The sequence below is a fragment of the Lipotes vexillifer genome, unplaced genomic scaffold (assembly GCF_000442215.2).
Source record: "Lipotes vexillifer unplaced genomic scaffold, Lipotes_vexillifer_v1.1 scaffold708, whole genome shotgun sequence".
NCBI classification, from domain to species: Eukaryota; Metazoa; Chordata; class Mammalia; order Artiodactyla; family Lipotidae; genus Lipotes; species Lipotes vexillifer.
In genome coordinates, this window is record NW_006781346.1 from 313,947 (window position 1) to 329,073 (window position 15,127).

The 15,127-nt window shown below is 41.3% G+C and overlaps 1 protein-coding gene across 1 annotated transcript in view; it reads left to right on the forward strand.

The window, feature by feature from the left end:
• The first annotated feature begins 1,570 nt into the window (after nt 1-1,570).
• Nucleotides 1,571-15,127, forward strand: part of PPA1 (inorganic pyrophosphatase 1) — a 45,350-nt gene continuing 31,793 nt past the window's right edge. The window contains exons 1-2 of the mRNA XM_007454559.1: nt 1,571-1,747; nt 4,347-4,405. Coding sequence (XP_007454621.1) covers nt 1,684-1,747; nt 4,347-4,405 — 123 coding nt within the window. The 5' untranslated portion in view covers nt 1,571-1,683. The remainder of the gene's footprint in view (nt 1,748-4,346; nt 4,406-15,127) is intronic.

The window sequence follows — 15,127 nt, forward strand, 5'->3', positions numbered from 1 at the left end:
AAACAGAAATCAAAAAGACAGAGCCACCCCAAAGTTTGGGGTTCCCCTCTTTACAGGAACCTCAACCGGGGCACGAACCCGTGTCCCCTGCATCGGCACTGCGCCACCAGGGAAGCCCGGAAGAGCATCCTTTTAAGAAACTCTCTGAACATGAGCCTACTTAGTGTTCACTCTGCAGAGATTCCCTTAGCTTTCAGTAATGCGTTGCATTACTGACTAAACTACTGCTCTACTATTTTGTTTTCCTGCCCTTGTGTTCTAACTTCAGGAAAGATGTGTGGTGTAGTGTTCAAAAGGTCAGTGAGTCATGACCTTCTGAAGATTAATGGGAGTCTGGCTGGAGATAAGGGAGGAACACTAACTGGAAAATTATCTTACTACGTTTTCATTTACTACAGGGAGCACCTCATTTTATATAATAGATATTGATTTGAAACAAAAAAAGAGTTTAAGTCAAAATGTCATAGAGGCACATTATCTTTAATGCTCTAGAAAATCAAGATCATTTAAAGAAGACCAGCCCATCAAAAATTTTAAATGAAACTAGGCATTCTTCGAAATAATTTTGTAATCAAATTGGTGAATAATAATTGCCTAATTTGAGGATTGAAATATACAGTAAAAAAAAAAAAAAACCCACAAACAACTGTGGAAGTAAGTGATGCAAATATCTGCCCACAACCTCAACTGAATTTAGCTTTTGGGGTCTGGCCTGACACCATGAAACAGTGGTATAAAAACAAGCTTCAAGGAGCTTGCACCTGAGGAAATGTCCTCAGGGGACTCTGAGCTCACGCCTGGACTATCCCACTGCTTCCATCTGAAGTCCTAGGGAACGTGGGGAGGGTTGGGCAAGCCGGGGGAGCAGACTGAATCCTCCACTGGGGAGAGTGGGAATAACAATTTACACTTCCCGAGCGCTTACAACAAGCCAGGCTCTTCCTCCAGCTCTTGACGTGTATCAACTCAGTTCATCATCCCAGCAACCCCTGAAATCGTTACTATTAACATCTCCATTTCCCAGGTGAGAAACTGAGTCACAGAGGTTAACAGCAGTTTGCTCGATGTCACACACTAGAAAGTGATGGAGCTGCTACCCAGCTGGTAGCCATTACAGGTGTCAGTAATATGTCTTAACTTTGCTTAAAAGGGTCAGAAAACCGCTCACCTTTAAGACTACTTGGCAGGGATTGCCAGGTAAAGCAGCTGACTCCTAAACGTCTTTTGAGATAAGGAATTACTCTGCGGAGAAGGGTGTGTGAGTCAAAGGTGAATTTCCAGTGTGCGTGAGAGGCGAAAGGTCGACGGTCAGTTCTTAGCCGGTCGAAGCTGAGAACGTGTTAACAACCTCTGTCAGGGCCCCAAAGCCCGCCAGCCCAGACGGATCACTCAGCCAGAGCCTGCCGCCAGCCACGTGGCCCAGCCTGGGAGCTGAGGGGAGGTCCGCGGAGGCGCGGCCCGAGGGGGCGGGGCTGGGGCGCTGGGACTCGCGGGCCCTACGGAGTGCGCCTGCGCGCGGCGTGGGCTCGAGAACGCCGGCAGCGTTAAAGGGTGCTCCCCGCCCTGCTAGCCGGTCCAGTCAGGGCAGTGCGCAGGCGCAGAGCTTACTCCTTGTCAGTCGGCGTCGCGTGCTGGCTGGAGGCTTTGTAGCAGCGGCGGCAGCGGCGGCTGGTCTCCGGCATCATGAGCGGCTTCAGCAGAGAGGAGCGCGCCGCGCCCTTCACCCTCGAGTACCGAGTCTTCCTCAGTGAGTGTCGGAGGCCCGCGGCCCCTCCCTGCCCGCCCGCCCATTCATTCCTGGGCCTCGCCTCCCCTCCCGCCCTGGCGGCTGCGGCCCGCGCTCGGCACCTTGTCCCGGGCGCCGGCCGGGCTCCTCGGGCCGGTCCCGGGGGCCTGGGCGGGCCTGGCCCTCTCATTTCACACGTCCCGCTCGCGGCCAGGACGGCGTGGGTCGGCGTTCCTCTTTCACATGCTCGATTGGACCTGAACCTGGGCCAGGCTAGTTTTGCAGGTGTCCGGCTCCGGCCGTGTCTGATGGGAAAAGGAAACCACTGAGTCACCCTAGCAAAGGTGCCTGGGGGTAAACTAATCCCCGTAAGAGGATTATTCAGTTTGGAGGAACAGCGTGGCGAGGGGGAGGAGGTGATGGTGGTGACTCCCCTAAGACCTTAATTCCTCCGCTATAGCTCAGATTGTGGGTACGTAGCGGGGTCAAGTACAGGCCCTCGTCCGACAGACGGGGAAACTGAGGCCCAGATCTGGAGCGATCAGTGGAGGACTGGACCCATCCCTCTGGGGCCCCAAGTAGCGCTCCTGCCTCCCTGACGCGTGCTTTCCAGTAGCACTGATGCTGGGAAAACGCCTTGTGAGACAGAAATCTGTTCCCCTCCAAACAGGTGACCTCAATCTGGGAAGCATGAGTAAGAAAGTGCCAAATTTTGGCCCCTGTGCAGCGGATCGCGTCTAAGGGGTACCTCCCCTAAGTCTGCGTTTAGAGCCGAGGAGGCCGCAGGCGCCGCTTTCCTTGGTGCACCACCTTTAGCCTTGTAGATGGGGGAAAGCTACCTCGGGTTTATCTTTATCCTCTTACCACCTCCCCGCCCCCAAAAGATTATTAGAGATAACGGAGGCGTTTCTATTTTAACTTCTTTACAATTTTGTTCCCAAGGAAATAGGCAGGTGCCTTGAATTCTATGAGTTCCGGTGTATGAAGGGCAGTAAAGAGAGAGGAGGAGGGGATGAATGGTAATACTGAAAGAACAAAGGTCCTAGCAAAAAATAGCCTGGTGTGAGAGGAAAAGGAAAGTGAACTATAAAGTTACACAACTGAAGTTTAGATTGCCATGTAAAATCCAGTGACGTGTGGGACCTCCTCCACCCATTTTATTTAATTTCAGAATTCAGCAACAAGGGCAGTGCAGGAACTTTTGACAAATAGTTCCCTGAACTGTTTTTCTGGAGTTGGTGTTGGCTCCAGAATTTCTCTGCAGGAGGCATTTAGAGAGGTGACCCTCTAGTTTGTAGGTGGGGGTGATGATTAGGGTAATTGTTTTCAAGTTATATTTGCAGAACAAATACAGTTTTTACTTAGATTATGTATTGGTAGTGAGTACTATATAATTTTAATTTAAAAAATCATAGATTTCTTAATATCCTTCCTTAATAGGAGAGGGTTTTTACCTCTATAATGTTACATTTGCCAATCTCTTTAAAATTGATGGTGGGTTGGATCGCAAGTTACTATTGACACTGGAGGGACCAGTATGCCATTGAGGATGGTCACAGATCAATTTTGCCTATTCCACTTTGAGTTTTTTTGTCCTTTTTTTTTTTTTGGCCACGCCATGCGGCGTGCAGGATCTTAGTTCCCCAACCAGGAATCAAACCCGACCCCTTCACAGTGAGAGCACAGAGTCCTAACCACTGGACTGCCAGGGAATTCCCTCCACTTTGATTTTTTATTTTTTTGCGGTACACGGGCCTCTCACTGTTGTGACCTCTCCCGTTGCGGAGCACAGGCTCCGGACCTGCAGGCTCAGCGGCCATGGCTCACGGGCCCAGCCGCTCCGCGGCATGTGGGATCTTCCTGGACCGGGGCACGAACCCGCGGCCCCTGCATCGGCAGGCGGACTCTCAACCACTGCGCCACCAGGGAAGCCCTCCACTTTGATTTTTAATCATGAAGGGGTGCAATGTGGACTGACCCTTAAGGTTTTCTAAAGAATAGTAAGGAAGTTTTAAAATTACTTTTTGGACATGGTAGTTAGGTCTCTAGAATACAGAAATTACCTGTGAAAGTGCTGTTACAGCTAGATTATCCTTAAGAAAAATCCTAATCTAAGATGGCTCTGTCTCCCTGGAACACCATTTAAAGCAACACAGTTTATAATTTGGCAAATTGGTCCCCTGCCTTCTCCCAGAGCCCAAGAATTTCATTAGCTCTGTTAACTGTTAACCGGTATAAAATCAAACAATTTGATTGCCTTTTGTATACCAGGCACTGCTAGGTTCTGTGATACAAAGGCTTGTAAGGCAGTCCCCACCCTCACCATAGAGGTTAGTACCTTTTAGACCCCTAAGGAAAATGTAGGATGAAAACCTAACCTGATCTTGGAGCAGTCAGGAAGGTGAAGTATATAGCCAGTTTTTCTGGGGTGGGAATAAAATCTGGTGAGTGGTGTTGATAATGGGAAGAGAGAGGGTATGTGGGAAATCTTGGTACCTTCTCAATTTTATTGTAAGCCTAAAAATTCTCTTTAAAAAAAGTCTTAAAAAATGTGTACTTCATGCATCTGGAAATATAATTAACCAATAAAAGCAATAACTTTTTCTAATTAATTTTGCAGAAAATGAAAAAGGACAATATATATCTCCATTTCATGATATTCCAATTTATGCAGATAAGGTAAGACATCCTTCTCTGACCATAGTCTCATTGCTCAGATCAGTTAGTTCCACGTATGGATTTTCTTATATGTCTTAACAAGTGCTTAAAATGCCTCATTGTGCTGTGAGTTAAAGGTGCATTGACTAAATAAGGAGACAGTCTTAAATCTAGATTATTTGGTTAGAAGAAGCAACTATAATTTGGAGAAGGAGTAGAGGAACAGAAACAAATGTTTTAAAGCTGCCTTGGTTAAAAAAAAAAAAATCACCAGAATTGCTGGTAACTCTTTTTGTTTTTATTTTCATTTTTGCCTTTTTATATTTCCTTTTTTTTTTTTTTTTTTTACAAAGAGCATGCATTGTTTGTGCAAATTTAAATAGCTATTTTTTTAAAAAGCCATTGCTTGTTTTAGCCTCCCTCCCAATAAGAGAAGTTTGTGCTGTATTTAGGAACTGACACAAGGACAAATGTCTGATTCTTTTTTATACCTTAAAATTTTTTTTCATTCAACCAAGAAGGATCCACACTGAGTGCAAATCTTTTTGAGTTGTAAAAGCTTCATAGGTTATTGATCTTCCTTAGCTAGATGTCAATACATAATACATGTGAATATCACATTCCAGTGCATGTCTAGAATAATAAAGATGCTGAGTCTTACTTTTTTTCTGTGCTTGACTATCATAAATAGATAAATTCATGTACTTCTACCAGGAAGATTGCTACAGTTCTGCACTGACACTTGGACACCGGCAGAAAATCTAACCTGAGTGTTGCTTCTGAGCAGCCTCCCTGAGCTGGGCTCTAGCTGGAGACAGTGGAGCAAACAGCCCAAGGGCAGTTATGTCCCACAGTTACAGGAGGGACCTCTAATTGGCATGTGTTCTCCTGTGGGATTCTCAAAGCTGTATTTATTCAGAAACTTTTAATTTGTTACATCTGATTCCCTGGGAGTTGACAAGAACTGCAGAATCCTTCCTTCCTCTTGAATTGGCATCATTTGGTTGGCTTAAATTAGCTGTTGTATAATTAGTATGTATATCAAAGTACTTTGCAGTAACATCTCAGACCATTTTGAATAATGAAGAGGTATAAAATGATGACCCTAAGTTTACTGATGCTACCTTGGCATACAGATGTACTAGGGAAAGGAAACATTTTCTTGACCTGTAGCTGGGTTTCTTTGCGTTCATAAGTGTCTTAGCCTGTTTGGGCTGCTATAACAAAATACTATAGACTGGGTAGCTTATAAACAGCAGAAATTTACTGCTTACAGTTCTGGAGGCTGGAACTCTGAGATCAGGGTGCCAGCATGGTTAGGTAAGGGCCCTCTTCTGGTCGCAGACTTTTAGCTGTTTCCTTATGTGGTGGAAGGGGCTAGCCATCTCCCTGGAGCCTCTTTTATAAGGCACTCATCCCATTTATGAGGGTTCCACCCTCATGTCTTAAGCATTTCCTAAAAGTCCCACCTACTATACCATCACCTTTGAGGGTTAGGATTCCAACATATGAGTTTTGGAGGGACACAGACATTCAGACCATAGCCTTAAGTTATTGGACAATATTCTAGCCAAGGACCAGAAGAATCATAGCAGTTATGGTGCCTAATCTTGCTGCTGCTGCAAGTTACCCCAAAATAGGAAGCTGAGACTACATTTTGGTGTCGTGTAAAACATCTTCACTCAGGTTACTCTGCAACTCCTTGAAGTTTTTTACAGGACTGGTTGTATCTGTAATCTGGGATTACTCAAATGAAGAATCTGCCTTTTGTACCACATTGGGCTGGCTCAAAAGTACAAGCTCTTGCAATGACTCTGGATTTCACCAGTGGTCCAGACCTCAGTGAACTTCAGCACTTCAGATTCCTGCCTCAGAGGCAGGAAAGAGCTCTTTTTGTTTTTAAGGAAGTTTAGTTTATACAAAGCACAAATAAGGGTGTGGTACACATAACCTATTTTGGATTCTAGCCTAAATAAAAGATCTGATTAATTCAGCTGGTTACAGAAGAGTATGGTTTTTGAAAAAAAAAATTTCAATATGATTAAGTTTATGTAAATACATTTTTGTGTGGGTAGCCATCAGCTTTATCCCTAATATGGTCAGTCATTTGAGGGGTGATACTGAGGGAATGTGCCTTTAACACAACTCAGCTCTATAAGGAAAAAATGCCCAAAGGCTTATATTCTACTCCACAGCAGGATATTTCAACGTGGACAGCATTTGATTTAGTATATGTGTCATTAGGTAATCCATCCAGCCAGTTCTGGAAATCCTTGTGACTCAGATATCCTACTTGGGTTATTTCCAAATCCACTGGGTAAAAGAAGGCAAAGGCAAGGACTCACTGGATGTATATATATTGTAGGGCTGTTCTTTGCTTTGGGTCTATTTTGGAATCAAATATAAAAACACCTGTAGCTCAAAGTGTCTTCTGACATAAAACTTCTGAGATAACAGAAAATTTAACAATCCAGAACATAATCAGCATAAACAGTGTGAAACACTGGGTAGATTAAAAGCTTTATCTAAATCTTAGAGTACTCAAGTATCATGACTTGATGTTCTCATTTTAGAAGTTTGGTATTTTCTATTCTATATCTTAAACTTCCATGTTAAATACTAGTTCTAACAATATAGGCTTCTATAATGTTTTTCAGCTGACTGTTGGGAGAATATATAAATATGGAACTTTTCTCTTCTAAAAAAAAGTCAAGCTACTAGTCAAATAGGTGGGTGCTTCAGAAACTGAATAGGATATCTTTTGCAGTTGTGTATCATTCTTAAATTTTTATGTTTCGTTTTTTTTTTGTTTGTTTGTTTTGTTTTTGCGGTACGCGGGCCTCTCACCGCTGTGGCCTCTCCCGTCGCGGAGCACAGGCTCCGGACGCGCAGTCTCAGCGGCCACGGCTCACGGGCCCAGCCGCTCCGCGGCACGTGGGACCCTCCCGGACTGGGGCACGAACCCGCGTCCCCCGCATCGGCAGGCGGACTCTCAACCACTGCGCCACCAGGGAAGCCCTCATTCTTAAATTTTTAAAGATACTATCTTACTGTACCTGAAACTTTTAGAGGAGATATGCCACCCAAGTGGATGCTTTTTAAATTATAGTTGAACCTTGAACAATGCGGGGGTTAGGGGCCCTGACTAGCGTATAATTTATAGTTGGCCTCCTGTATCTGAGATTCCTCTGTATCTGGAGATTCAACTGACAGATCATGTAGTCCTGTAGTATTTACTATTGAAAAAAATCCACGTGTAAGTGGACCCACACAGTTCATACCTGTGTTGTTCAAGGGTCAGCAGTACTCACTTCCCTACAGGGTTTGCTTTGTTTTGAATTTTATATTTCTTTTTGTAGACAGTTCTATAAATGGAATTTAAAATAATGTCACCAAATTAATCATTTAAATACTGTTGGTCTTCTCCAACTTTATATGTGTATAGAATGGTTGGGGTTTTGTTTTATGTTTTCCAAACCAAAGTTAGAACTGGGAGCATAGATGGAAACTGATAACAGACTTAATTGGCATGTCATAACTAAGAATAAACTCCTATTTTTTCCCCTCAGATGAGCCTTAAGGTGACTAAATTTTGAAAACAGATATTCTAACCATAGTATCTGTGGTTTAACAATTTTGTCAAAAAGATAAAAGTTGTAAAACAAACTTAACAAAACAGAAACAGACATACGTAAAGAGAACAAACTGGTGGTTGCCAGAGCCGGGGATGAGGGAAATAGGTGTGGGAGATTAAGAGGTAAATATTCCAGTTATAAAATAAGTCATGGGGATGTAGTGTACAGCGTGGGGAATATAGTCAATATTGTAGTAACTTTGTATGGTGACAGATGGTAACGACTTACTGTAGTGACGATTCTGTAATGTATAGAAATATCAAATCACCATGTGGTACAGCTGAAACTTGTATAATATTTTAAGTCAATTATACTTCAATCAAAAAAGAAGTAAAAAGGGCTTCCCTGGTGGCGCAGTGGTTGGGAGTCCGCCTGCTGATGCAGGGGGCGCGGGTTCGTGCCCCGGTCCAGGGTGATCCCGCGTGCCGCGGAGCGGCTGGGCCCGTGGGCCGTGGCCGCTGGTCCTGCGTGTCCGGAGCCTGTGCTCCGCAGCGGGAGGGGCCGCAGCGGTGAGAAGCCCGCGTACCACACACACACACACACACACACACACAAAAGTAAAAGGACAAAAGTTTTTTGAATAGCTTTGACTAAAAAAAAAGTTGTGTTCATTAAATATGCATGTAATGTGCAGTCACAATGCCTGGCTTATAAAGTCTCAATATACAAAAACCAAAAAAAAAACAAAAAAACTCCACAATAGGATGATGATGTTAACCACAAAGACTGGTTATGTATGAAGCCTTTCAGAGCTCTACTGTATAGAGTAAAGATCACTGAACTGGAAGTAAGAAACCTTGGTTTTAGTCCTGGTTTTACCACTAACTGGCTTTGCCATATTGAGCAAGTTGCTTTACCTCTGAGCACTATTGGTCTTAGTGGGTGTTTTAGATTACATTTGGCACTATGCTAAAGCCCTTATGTGGATTTTCTCCTTTAGCCATCATTTCAATCTGTGAGCTGGGTTCTTTCAGTAACTTAATTGTCCAGGATTACCAACTAGAATTCATAAGCGGTAGTGGCAGGATTCAGACCCAGGCATTCTTGTTCAGAACCTGTGGTGTTAGCCACTGAGCCACACTGCCTCGAGTGATAAAGCATGGTGGATTTTACTTTGTGCTTTTTGGTATTTTCCAAATTTTCTACAGTAACTATCTCTTTGATATTTACAAAGAAAACGGAATAAAAGGCTTGCTTAATTTTTTTTTTTTTTTACGCTTAGAATTCAAGAGAAACGAGTAAGAACTTCCTTCATTCGGGAAAGCTATAAAGTCTTCTAGTCCAGGAATCCTTGGTGGCCCTGAGACCCTGGAATACTCATCGATGGGTTTCTGAGGTTCCGAGTTCTGTCTGAAATTGCAACTTGGTGTAAATGTGCATTTTTCTTGGAAAAGGTTCTATGGTGAAAATTCTTAGTCATTGCAGATCATAGAAGATGTTGACAGCTGGAAATGCAGACTCTTGCTTGATTTTATAAAGATAAAGTAAACAGATTATGGTTAGAATATCTGTTTTCAAAGTTGAGTCATCTTAAAGCTCATCTGAGGGGAAAAAATAGGAGCTTATTCTTAGTTATGATGTGTCAATTAAGTTTTATTACTTTCTGTGTATGTGGCATATGGCAGTATGCATTACCAAATACAATAGTTTGTTGAAACTGCTATGAGTAGAACATCTGTGTGACTGGAAAACAAATGAGCATTACTGAAAGGTGTTTGTTTTTTAACTATCTCCCCTGCTCAACAATTTGTTGAGCAATTTTTGGGGGCGTTGGTATAAATCATGTTTTCCTTTGTGAAGTTATAATTCTAAATGAATAAGAAGCACACAGTGTGAACTTCGGTCATCATATTTCTTCTGTGTCAGCTTCTCCAATAGACATTTGTCACTTGTCACTGAAAGAAGTCAGGAGCCCATTTATTTTTTCCTTAAAATTTTTTTAAAAATTTATTTTTCACCTTTATTAAGGTATGATTGACAAATTGTCATTGTATTTAAGATGTTCAGTGTGATGTTTTGATATATGTATACATTGTGAAATGATCCCACTAATCACGTTCGTTAACCTCTATCACCTCACCTATTTATTTTGGTTGTGTGTACGGTGAGAACACTTAAGATCTACTCTCTTCGCAACTTTCATAGAGCCATACTGTACATTAGGTTTCCAGAACTTATCACTTATAACTGAAAGTTTGTACCCTTTGATCAACATCCCCTCATATCTCCCACCCGTCCAGCCTTTGGCAACCATTTTTCTACTTTCTGTTTCTATAAGTTCAACTGTTTTAGATTCCACATACAAGTGAGTTTATGTAGTATTTGTCTTTCTCTGTCTGACTTATTTCACTTAGCGTAATATCTTCCACATTCATCTGTGTTGTCACAAATGGCAGGGTTTCCTTTTTTCTTTTTTAAAAAAGGCTGAATATTCCAGTGTGTGTGTACGTGCGTGTGTGTGTGTCTGTGTATGTATGTGTGTATCACGTCTTCTTTATCCACTCATCCACTGATGGACACTTAGGTTGTTTCCGTATCTTGGCTATTGTGAATAATGCTGCAGTGAACATGGCAGTACAGATATTTCTTAGAGATTCTGATTTAAATTCTTTTGGATAAATACCCAGAAGTGGGATTGCTGGATCATATGGTAGTTCTTATTTTGTGTTTTGATTAACTGCCATGCTGTTTTCCATAATGGTGCACCAATTTACAATTCCATTGATACTGCACAGGAGGAACCCATTTACTTTTAACAACTTAGAATATATCCTGTAATCACAGAACTGGCTTTGGAGCCAAAACTTAAAACCAAGTGTTACTTGGTGAGCACTTAATAGGATAAAAATACTCTTGGAAATGATGAAATCTGCTAAACCTTTACAAAAGCACCTTTATGGGAGTAGGACATTTCCTTACTAACTACATGAGCTCTTCTGATAGGAATTTTATTCTCCAAAAATACTCTAGAGATAAATTAAAAAAGGCAAACTGCCCTTGTTTTCTATTAGCCTCTTGCTTTATATCTAATCTCTAGATAAATTTAGAAGAAAATCCTCTCTACCACCATTGTTTTTCTCCAAATTTTATTGCAAAATGGAAAAATAAAGGATGGTGAAATCAGAATGATTTTGTATTTCTTCGTAAATCTGGTATTTATTGTACTTGGTTTCTGAAGTTATCTAGAGAAACACATGAAGAGTCAAATGCTAATTTAAGTCACTTATGCAGTTTTGCAATACAGCAAGTCATGTTCACTAGGCTTCAGATCCAGTGTTGGGAAAAGATCATAAGTCATGAGGTGTTCATAAGTCTCCCAATAAAGACACATTTAACTTTACTACTAAGATTCAGAGATGGGATGTAATTGAGTATGTTCCCTGTATATGTACTTAATGATATTAGAAATAATAGCCTACCAAGTAGCCATAGCCTATTCATTAGTAAATGACTTGTCAGACTACTGACTTGATCCACAAGAAAACTAACCAGTTTGGAGATGAGACCTATGATCACTGTACTACTGTGATACTCCTGTTTCATCAATGAAGTTAAAAGCCCGATCAATATATAGGTTATATTTCTTCTATCTGTAAAACAATTTTATTTTAAATCTTTTTGATTAGTGGAATGATATGATTTAGACTTAAGTTTCTAATCTCCTTAGAATCTGGACATCTATAACATTAACATTCTTGTCTTCCTGTTGAAATGACTGTAAATCTGGGAAGTCAGACTGATTGCTATGTCTCTGACTTTGGAAGTCAGAGCTTAGAGCTATGCTTTGCCTTTCCCCTGCCTCCTACAGCCTTGTCAGCATCATCCTACTAGGGATACCAACGTCTTCCTTTCTTTCTCTGAAACTGTAAACAGGGAGCTGAAAGCTTGGTGCCAGAGCAGGGATTGAGAATCCAGAGCATAGCAGAAGTGGAGAACAGTTCTGAGAAGTCCTAACAATGGGAATAATAAGACACTAAATCCAGGATTGAGCTAAGTAATTGTTTAAACCAGTTAGGATTAGAGAAAGAAGGCATGAATTTTTAACTAGGTAGTACTAAATTTCCTAAAACCTTGTCTCATTCTTTTAAATGCCATAAACATTGGAAATATTAGAATGCATAATTTTTTCCAGTTTTTTAATGTAAAATACATAAAGCATAAAATCTACCGTTCTGTTTTAAAGCATACAGTTTGGAGGTATTAAGTACATTCATATTGTTGTGCAACCATCACCACCCTTCATCTCCAGAACTCCTTTCATCTTGGAAAACTTACATTCCATACTCATTAAACATTAATTCCCCAGTCCCCTGGCAACCACCATTCTGCTTTCTGTCACTGTGAATTCGACTTCTCTAGATACCTCATGTAAGTGCAATCATATAGTCATTTGTCTTTTTGTGACTGGCTTATTTCACTTAGCATAATGTCCTCAAGGTTCATCCATGTTGTACTACATGTCAGAATTTCACTTTTAAGGCTGAATAATATTCCATTGTATGTACATACCACATTTTACTTATCCATTCATCCTTTGATGGACACTTGGGTTGCTTCTGCATTTTAGCTATTTTGAATAATGTTTCCATGAACATGGGTGTACAGATATCTCTTCAAGACCCTGCTTTCAATTTTGGGGGGTATATACCCAGAAGTGGAATTGCTGGATCATATGGTAATTCTATTTTTAATTTTTTGAGGAACCACCATACTGTTTTCCACAGTGGCTATACATTCCTACCAACAGTGCACAAGAGTTCCAAATAGAATGCATAACGTTTTAACAGTAAAAGTGTTTTTTTCTAGTAGCAATGGAGTGATTGGTTGAAATTCTCATGTCAGTTGCCCTGAAAATCCTAAGTATCATTCTGTACCTAGTGGCAACACCCTGAATTGTAGCCATGGTGTCTAGGAGAAATAAACTGTCCTTTACTAGTAGTTCCTTCTAAAGAATAAGAATGTCTGCCCTTTTTAATATCAAAATAATAAAAAAAACCCCTCTGTTTTGATGGTGATTGATGGGGAAAGTAGTGACAAAATTACTACACATTCATTGCTTTAAAAAAAGATACAGGGACTTCCCCGGTGGCACAGGGGTTAAGAATCTGCCTGCCAATGCAGGGGACACGGGTTCAAGCCCTGGTCCGGGAAGATCCCACATGCTGCGGAGCAACTAAGCCCGTGCACCACAACTAATGAGACTGCGCTCTAGAGCCCGTGCTCCGCAACAACAGAAGCCACCGCCATGAGAAACCTGTGCACCACAATCAAGAGTAGCCCCCGCTCGCCACACCTAGAGAACGCCCACGTGCAGCAACAAAGACCCAACCAGCCAAAAATAATTAATTTTTAAAAAGATCCAGTAATCACTACGGTATCTACATACACTTGAAAATATGTTAAACATTCATTTTACAGACTAGTCCCTCGCCTAGATTTGTGGACCCCAGGCTACAGCCTGAGGCCTGCAAGCTGAAATGACCTGGTTTGGCGATCCAACTCTTAGGGAGTTAAAAGAGCTTTAATTCTGTTCACTGCTAGTATCTGGCACAAAACAGTGGTGCTCAATAAATATGTGTTGGCAAAAATGAATGAATTGTCTCTGAGGCTCCTTGCAGGATACTCCTTGCTATTTTTGGCCCAGCTAATTTCTAAAAAGTACCAAACCCTCAGGCTTTTGGAGTTCTTCTGTTTGCAGTAGAGTCTTTTCCTGAAAGATGTTTTCTTTCCTGTAATGTTGGTTCTTTCTCTTTCTCTTCTTTTCTTCTGCTTTCCTATTATGTAGGTTTGTAATGTTGGGTAATGTGGTTTTTGAGGATCTCTATGTATTTATCATTTAATTCCATTAAAGTGTTCAGTATAGTTTCCAAACTTTGAATCAGTGATTTTAGCTTTATTTTCTGCTTTTTTTCTTGAGGCAATTTATTCATTTGGTAATATTTTCTTTTAAAAAACTAGCCAGTTTCTTTGGTTTTCTCAGGTGATCTTTCATGTAGTAACAGCTCTATCTTGTGGACCTTTAGGGTATTACTGCTGTACACTTTTAAGTTTGACTTGGTGTTGGATGTGCAGATCTTTCATTTTAACACCTGAGGCATAGGGGTGGTGCTAGATAGACACAGTTCTCGCTTACAATGAGTAGAATGAAATGTAATGGAAGATTGGGACTGAGGTTTCCTACCCATGAACAATGTGTTACTTTTTCTAAAACCATCCAGTTATGACTTTACAGGGATAGAGCAGTTTATTCAGTCCTGGATTTAAACAATGTCTCCATTCATTGTGGTTTTTATATTGTATAGAGTAGGCAGACGTCAGGAGGCTTGGAGCAGAAACTATGGAGTACTTTAGTCTCCCTCTGTAAGTGACAGAAGTTTTAGCCTCTTGAATGCAAATCTGTGGAGCTTTCTGCTTGGCTAAAATAGCAAGAAGCTAATTATTATCTGGAAATCTTTGACTTATTCCCTTGTATTCAATAGCTTATCAGTACCTGGTTTTTTTTGTTTTTGTTTTTTTGTTTTTTGTTTTTGCAGTACGCAGGCCTCTCACTGTTGTGGCCTCTCCTGTTGCAGAGCACAGGCTCCGGATGCACAGGCTCAGCGGCCATGGCTCATGGGCCCGGCCCAGCCGCTCTGCGGCATGTGGGATCTTCCCAAACCAGGGCATGAACCTATGTCCCCTGCATTGGCAGGCGGACTCTCAACCACTGCTCCACCAGGGAAGCCCAGTACCTGTTTTTGATGCAAAGTAGCAAAGAAGTAATTCTAGCAAGTTTGTAACTAAGTGATTTTCATTTTAAATCAACTGTTTAAAATATGCATTTTATAAAAGTAATGGCAGAGTTGGCTTCATGTGTGCCCTTTGTAGAGGTTTTTTTTTTTTTTTTTTTTTTTTTTTTTTTTTTTTTTTTTTTTTTTTTTATTTTTATTTATTTATTTATTTTTTAACATCTTTATTGGGGTATAATTGCTTTACAATGGTGTGTTAGTTTCTGCTTTATAACAGAGTGAGTCAGTTATCCATATATATATGTTCCCATATCTCTTCCCTCTTTGTCTCCCTCCCTCCCACCCTCCCTATCCCACCCCTCCAGACAGCCACAAAGAAC